The 7,992-nt window shown below is 41.9% G+C and overlaps 1 protein-coding gene across 1 annotated transcript in view; it reads right to left on the bottom strand.

The window, feature by feature from the left end:
- Positions 1 to 836: 836 nt before the first annotated feature.
- CUNH4orf17 (chromosome unknown C4orf17 homolog) overlaps positions 837 to 7,992 on the bottom strand; it is a 26,519-nt gene continuing 19,363 nt past the window's right edge. Inside the window, exons 5-9 of the mRNA XM_028760508.1 lie at positions 7,690 to 7,833; positions 5,482 to 5,563; positions 3,967 to 4,171; positions 2,368 to 2,411; positions 837 to 1,067 (exon numbers count right to left, since the gene is read on the bottom strand). Coding sequence (XP_028616341.1) covers positions 895 to 1,067; positions 2,368 to 2,411; positions 3,967 to 4,171; positions 5,482 to 5,563; positions 7,690 to 7,833 — 648 coding nt within the window. The 3' untranslated portion in view covers positions 837 to 894. The remainder of the gene's footprint in view (positions 1,068 to 2,367; positions 2,412 to 3,966; positions 4,172 to 5,481; positions 5,564 to 7,689; positions 7,834 to 7,992) is intronic.

Raw genomic sequence — 7,992 nt, 5'->3', positions numbered from 1 at the left:
CCCCCCCCCCCCGCCTTTCTCTGCTTCTTCTACCTTCTTAACTCCCCTCTCCATGCCCTGAATAAACTATATTCTATATTATACCATTGTGTGGCTGGTCCCTCAGGGGGAAGGGATGCCTCAGCATGGGCCCATGGAGACACCCCCTTCCCCCATACCAGACCACACCTCCTCCAACATACTCCCTCTCTCTCCATCTTTTTATAAACATATCAGTACCCACTAAGTATGAACATGAGTCTTGGACTCTTATATTAAGAAATAAACCCTGTCACTCTTGAACCACAGCATGTTTAGAACCTTATACTAAAAGAATAATAGTTGTGTCCCAAGAATAGTTAATTATACACACAAACACACACACACACACAGATTCTATATTAAATTAACATCCACTATTAGTGCTGAGTGAAAATAAACTCCTTTCTGGCTCATGAATTACAGATAACTTTTACATTTTTTCTTTTTGTAGGGGAGATGAGAATTTCTCCATAATGGTCCCTAAACATGGAAACATTGAAAGTTGCCAACATTGGCAAAAATATTAACATTCTCAAGCAGTTTTTTCCCCAACTCTGAGTTTGGATTCAGCACTTAATTCTGATTATGGATGGTTTTTTGGTCTAGGCCCAATGTTTAAGTACACATACTATTAGTACAAGAGAGGAAATAACATTTAAATAAGCATATTTATTCTACAAGTATTAATACTAATTACAAATAGAGATAGTCTTTATTAATATTTATTTCTAGCGTTATATGTACGTGTTTTTGAGACTTACATGTGTCACCACATAGAGGACTGGTTATTTCTAAAACTTCTTTGATGTTCTGTCAGTGTGAAGCCCATCTTTGTGAAAGAACCACCCCGTGTTCACTTCTACCTTTGATGTGTTAGGGATAGAATGTTCTCTGAGGGCTGTAGCTTTGCACACTCCTTGCTGACCCTGGTTTTGCTGATCTGCTCTCCTGAGTGTTGGACCTGAAAGGAGGCTTTGGACTGCTGAAATATTCTGTAACAGGTATTTTCTTCTCATTTCTTCTTATAAACAATGGGGTCTCGGCCCCTGAAATAGAAAAAAAATCCAAATAAGATCATAGTAAAAAGACTCAATATAACCTCTCCCTTGTTTTATTATTGAATGGCATGGGTCAAGAACAAAAGAAACATTGAGTTTAGATGACTCAAAACCACTCGAGAGTCATAAGTCTATTCATCTTTACCATGCTCTTCTCCTTCAGTGAGATTTTGTGCTAACATACTCTATCTTAGAGATGTTGGTGGGAATGATTTAGAGTTGGTGATGTGTGAAGGTTTTGGGGCAATGATTGGACCAGTATGATAAAAGGACCTGTTATCCCAACAGGTGAAACAAGAGCACAGTCAAGCATCTTAGAACAATCTAACCGCACTCTTTAGACCCGAAAGCCTACACGACCATACCTAACCCAGTGCAGGTTTGGAGACAATGAATGCCAACTGTGGAGAGAAGTAGCAGGATCTGGAGATTCTTACTTAAGTTTATGTATCTAGGTGGGTTAAATCTATGTGTGGGCTGTCAGGGAGACATACAGTGAATAGAAACCATCACGTAATAACTATTGTCCTCCAGTGAGGAATCGGAGGAGAGGTCAGGTAGAAAGAGGCAGGGTTGGCTTTCCAATTCTAGCTATACTTGCTGCTAACGTTTTAGAGCCACGTTGGAGTTTGATGAACTCCATAGACAAATGATGAGGTGTAGAAGAAATTCTACTGGATATACCTCTCATTCTTAGTTAAGAGAAACTTGGAGAAGCAAGGCAATTTTTTTTTTTTTAAATTTGAGGCCTATGAATATACCTGACAGTTGCTCTGTTATCCTCCAGAGAGGCCACTGTTGGACTATTGAGGACCAATGTAGGGCTTCCTAGGACCACTGAGTTTCCCTAGCCTACACTGCAAGCTGGTACAGGGCTACTAATTTGGGCACGTTATTTCCCAGCTGCCTCACGGGTACCTGTTTGGCATAGCTGTGACTGCATTCTTTTCTCCGGCTGATTTTCTTTACGGTGAAATCATTAAGGTCCATGACAGCTAAGCTGTACAGAATTAACCTATGAAATTGCTGTGTCTGTGTGGGTCAGTGAGCCTGTCCAGTGCATGGATGTAGCCACTTGCACCTCCTACGTCTGTGTTTTCAGGGTGTTTTGTCCCCAAAGACACATTTCTGTCAGATTTATCTCAATGCAAAACTGAGCAGATACATTTCTAAAGAATTGGAGCTAGAAGCCACTCTCAAACCTTACTGGTTTTCCTTTAAAAGCATAGATCTTTAGCACCTACTGATTTCCTTATACCATCTGCAATAACCACAAACTATACTTAACCTTGTGATACTGGCTTGTTTCCTTCGGATCCTTGACTTGAGATTCTAAATCAATGGGAGAAAGAAAAACAATTTGAGAGATAGCACTAGACGTATAGCGTCACCAAGCTAATAAGGGCTACCTTAAACACACTATCCCCAATGCTTGCTGTAAATACTTAACCAGTGACAGCTTACCTTGAGCAAATATCTAGCAGGATTATAATAAGCCACTCAATAAGGGATCAGCCCTTACCATATCCTACTTTCTGACTCTATGGAAATGTAATGGTGCAGACAAGTTAGAATGTATACTTTTCAAAGTAACATACTGTTTCTATCGTATTATTTCTGTGACTTCACATTTGACCCAACTTTTAGACTTTCAATTTTAAACTAAAAAATTGTCTCTCCCAGCCTAATACATATTCCTTCAACATGTTATACATAAATATATATATGTGTGTTTCTTTTGTTTGTTGTTTGTGTTGTTTCTGAGACAGGGTCTTGCATGCTAGCTTTAAATTTGCAAAACTCTTGCTTCATCGCCTCAGAGCTGAGATTACAGATGTGTACCACCACACCCAGCTCTGTTTCTTCTTTTATGACATCTGTATGGTTTAAGATATATATTTTTTTAAAGATTTATTTATTTATTTTATTATGAGTACACTGTAGCTGTCTTCGGACACACCAGAAGAGGGCATCCAATCTCACTATGGATGGTTGTGAGCCACCATGTGGTTGCTGGGATTTGAACTCTGGACCTCTGGAAGAGAAGTCAGTGCTCTTAACCACTGAGCCATCTCTCCAGCCCCCTTAAGATATATTTTTTAAGATATATATTTTTATATTTTTTTAAAATAGTTTCCAAATGGCTTAGTAATTACTTTCTCCCTCTGGAACGTCCTGGGGATATATCAGTGGCATCATTTGAAGCAATTTATTTTTCACCTTCAGTGCTTTACATTAAAATCATTCCTGTGTAATAGTAGCATTTAAACAGAATATGCATAACACTAATAATAGTTTCAATTTCTGTTATGGTTTGCATATTTAAACCGTTTTAAAGTCCTTGGGGCTGGAAAGATAGTTCAGTGGTTAAGAAAGCTCACAGACTTATAGAGGACCCAATTTTAGTTCTCAGCACCCACACTAAGAGGCTCACAGCTGTCTATGACTCAGCTGATGCCCTCTTCTGGCCTCTCTGGACACTGCACTCATGTTTGTGCATGTACACACACACACACACACACTCATTTAAAAATAACCTTAAAACACCTTATTTTTTCCTGGATTTCTAGATGTCTAGTCTTACTTAGTGGAAAGGGCATTTTCCTCAAAAAAGAATGATTATTAACTAGAGAACACAGCCTTTGCCAAACAAAATGTTCTAAACAGTTGAACCAATCACAACTTTGTTACTATGTGTGAAAATGAAAGAAAACAATTACATATGTGCGGTCACTTGCTAGGTAGAGTTGCGACTTAAAACCTCAGCTGGTTGAAAGAGAAAACAAGGAAATGTAAAGTTTTTATGTTACAGAAATGCCCTGGGGGCTTCTAGATCATATGGGTGGCTTCTGTACTTAATCACCTGGTGGTTTCTGTGTTTAATCACCTGAGTAGCTGATGTTCTCTAGATCCAGTCAGCGCTTTCAGTTTTGGACGTGAGTTTTGCAGCAGTTTGGTTGTGGCGGGTGTTACAGAAGTGGGCGGCTTCCTGGGCTCTGCAGCTGGTTCTGTGGGGGTGTTTGTTCTCTGGCGAGTCAACAGGTTTACCTCAGCTAGCTCAGAATGAACCAGAGCTGATACCCATTCCTTTTCTGATTTGGGGGCAGGGAAAAAAAGGAAAAGGTTGGAGAGCATGGGTTACTGCCGTTATTGTCGTATTGACTAAGCACATCATCGGCATGCATCTATGTCATTTCAATCTCCACTGTGCCCTCTGCAGGGATGCACACAAAATCCAAAATCCTCACCCCGCCACACACACATACATATATTTTTAAAATTAGGAGTTACCAGCCTGAGTAGTCATAGACCTTGTAAATAGGTAGCCTTGGCAGACAATACCAACTTAGATAAGGACAAGTGAGTCATAGGCAGAGTCATAGTGACCTGTCCCCTGAACCCTCACCCAGCCGATACCCTGTTCTGAAAGATATCTGTATTCCCCCTGAACACCCACACTCCAGTGTCATCCCCTTCCCCACGTCCTGCCTTTCTGTGTTTATAACCCCTGTGTGAATGAATTACGATTTGGAAAAAAAAAATAAATTATTTAAAAAAATAAAATAAATAAAAAAAATAAAATTAGGAGTTATTATTTGGGTAATTTATTAAATGTCACAGTCTTTTAAAAGCCTCCGCCCCTCCAAAGAGAAGAAGAAGAAGAAGAAGAAGAAGAAGAAGAAGAAGAAGAAGAAGAAGAAGAAGAAGAAGAAAAGAAAATTGCTCCCAAGCACTTTCCAATTAAAAGGCATTATTTTTCCAAAATGTTCCCCATTCTCAAGCATGTCCTCCAGACCCACATCACCTGTCAGCATCACCCGGGAACGTGTTACCAAAGCAGAGTCTCGGAGGCCCTGTAGGAGGTTTTGGCTCAGTTCGATGATCAGCTAGTTTGAGGATATCTGCTGTGTGCTTAGTGGATGGCCCTGCTTGGGAATGGTGCTTTCATGTCAGGTACCAGGGAAAGCCCAAAGGAGGCCAAGAGACAGCTCTGTCGTTAGCTAAGATTAAGTGATCATACGCATTAGGAGTCTGAAACGTGGAAGGCCATGCTGCTGCCGTCCACACCAAAGGAAGCAAGCAAGCCTGTGTTCCGACCTCACAGCAGGCCCGGGGATGTATTCATGGAGAGCTCTGGGGTTTCACACAGCATGGAGGAGATGCAGAAACTAGCCTTAGCTGAGAATACATGTTTCCTATTCCTCTAATGAATTCAGTTTGAGATACACTCCATAGATTACCTGAATAGCCAGCAGACAGGCCTCCAAGGACTCTGGTAAGGAGCTCTGGGTAAATAATTTCTGCAATATTTATTTGCAAATGGCAAGTAGAAAGCTTCAGTTTGGCATATTTGTCATCTGACGTTAACCTGAGGTCCCACAAATGCTTGTCTTAACCTCACCTTTGGTACTCGCTTGAAGCAGCCAGTCCAGAACCTCTGCCAGAGAATCAGTATGTAGAATGTCACAGAGCTTTGCCAGGATCTGACAGGGAACGTTAGAGTCACATCATGAGGAAGTACGTGATACACAATTTCCTTCTTTAGAATCTCACCTCCCCAAAAGTCACTCTGTGTTCATGATCCTCTGGGATCCATTTCAGACAGTGCAAAAGGGGTCACGGAAACCATCACCAGTACAAGTGACATTTGCTGTTTCCAGGAACCAAACCCAGGAAATTACCTGCTGTTCTGGGAAACCTAGTCAATATAAGGTTAAAAAAGGACATTCGTGGGTCTCAGGTCCCAGGAACTTAAAGAACAGCTAGCATTCCCTGGGAGCCAGTTATGACAGTGGGATGGTCTAAGGCAATAAGGATATGACAGTGGGATGGTCTTATGATTCAATAGTGGGATAGCCCTAAGCAATGACCTTCGCCCAAACTTCCCACTTTGCTGTGTCTTTATAACCTGTCCCCGAAATTAAAGTTTCAGAGCTTGATCAGAACCCCAGACTTGCTCTCATTCTTTGTGTCTCTTGTCCCTTCATTTTTTCACCCCCTTCCCTAGGGTCTCATTGAATCCCCCGTGGGCTGGGGCATGCTGTTAGTCATACTGGATCTACCCAGTTCTAATGTCTGTGAGGAGCAACTCATTTCAGGAAGTAGACCCCTTAGAGATTTGAGGTGGGGCTGGGTGGGGAAGGCTCTAGCAGGACTCTGTTGGTCATGGTAGTCACCCATTTGGCTGCTCCTCTCCTTCCTGTGGCTAAGAAGGATGTGAATCTGAGCTAGAGGTGCCCCAGTTCTATGAATACAGTGTTGGGCAATTGAGACAGGAATCCCCTTGAGTTAGTGAGAAACCGGGCTTGAGGATCTGGGTGGGGATTTTGTTTGCTTGTCTTTTTTTTTTCCCCAAATTTCCCTGCAGCTATGGTCTTTCCCTGTCACGCCATCCTTCCCTTTTGAAGAACAGAACTCTGCCGTGAGAACATTTTACAGGTGGTGTTCCACTGTCATGGGTGTGCGGGTCCCTACTGAGAAGTCAGCAGTCACAGCAGCACTCTGTGCAATGTGTCTTCTTTCTCTAGTTTTTCAGCAGTTGGATTACAGCGCTTAGGAGTGATCTTCCTTGAGTTCGTCTTTCTTCAGTAAAAGTTTCTGTCAACTTTAGAAGAATATTAGCGGCTAACTCTCCTCATAATTTATATGCCCTAATCTGTACTGCTTCTGAGACTCCTGTTACACAAATATTAGGATACTCAATATATTCTCATGGCTCAATAAAGCTTGTTTATATTTGTATGTCTACTTTAGTTTGGATAGCTTTTAGTTGCACTGTGTTTAGATAGATAGATAGATAGATAGATAGATAGATAGATAGATAGATAGATACCAGGCGTGTGTGCACACATATATGTGGAAGCCAAAGGTTGACCTTGCGTGTCTTGCTCAGTTACTCTCCCCAGTTATAGTATCACAGTAACTCCATTCCTCAGGTGTGAGATTTCTGGGCCTCCTCTGACTACTGGGGAATTGAAGCACCTCTCTAGATTCAGGGATGTGTGATTGACAGCCAGTAGTTCCCAGGAACTGTTCCTTCCTTCCTTCTCTGCAGTTGGCTCTGAGCATGTAAAGGTTTCTGTAGTCCCAAAGACTCCCTGGGGCCCTTTGCATATGTGTGGGGCCTGTTTTCCACATTGACTTCTTCATCGTTTTTTACTTTGCTAATTCTAGGCACCTCCGCATTCTCAAACTCTTCAACCCTGCAGTGAAGCCCTCTGCACAATGGATGCCTCTTCTCTGTACCATGAATGTGCCCTAGAAGAAGTCTGAGTTGAATATAGTAATCACCCTAGTTGCATGGTTATGAAGCTGTACTGTCGGTTGCCAAGTACCTATTTCTGCGATGATTTACAGTGGAGGCAGTCCTGAGTGAATCTCTCATCTTGTAACCAGTGTCATACCCCTGTGACACTGCTGCTTACTATTCTCAGGTGTGTGAGTGTGTGTGTGTGTGCACGTGTATAAGAGTGTGCATGCATGCGTGCACATGTGTATGCATCTGCACGTACGAGAGCGTGTGCGCACCTGTGTGTGTGTTCATGCGCGCGCGTGTTTGATTGTGTTCATGCTGTTTGTAAACTGAGGATCTAAGAAACCTGCTTCTCACCTTTATCTCCTGATCCAGGTAGTTTGGTATGCGCACAGTGTTTTCATTCCCGTTGATCTTGGTGCTCATCACATCTGAGGACTCGGAGGCGGCCGCAGAGTGTACCCTTGGGGATACTGGTGGCTTTTTAGCTTTATATTCGTTCTAAATCAAAGATACAGTATGATTGGCATGCAGTTTTACATTTGTAATTTCTACATAAACTCAATGCAAAACTAAAAAGTTTTAGCTTTGTTTAAATTTTTTAAATTACATTTCTCTCTCTCTCTCTCTCTCTCTCTCTCTCTCTCTCTCTCTCTCTCT

The sequence above is a fragment of the Grammomys surdaster genome, unplaced genomic scaffold (assembly GCF_004785775.1).
Source record: "Grammomys surdaster isolate TR1022 unplaced genomic scaffold, NIH_TR_1.0 126531, whole genome shotgun sequence".
Classification (NCBI taxonomy): Eukaryota; Metazoa; Chordata; class Mammalia; order Rodentia; family Muridae; genus Grammomys; species Grammomys surdaster.
This window is presented reverse-complemented; position numbering and strand designations above follow the sequence as displayed.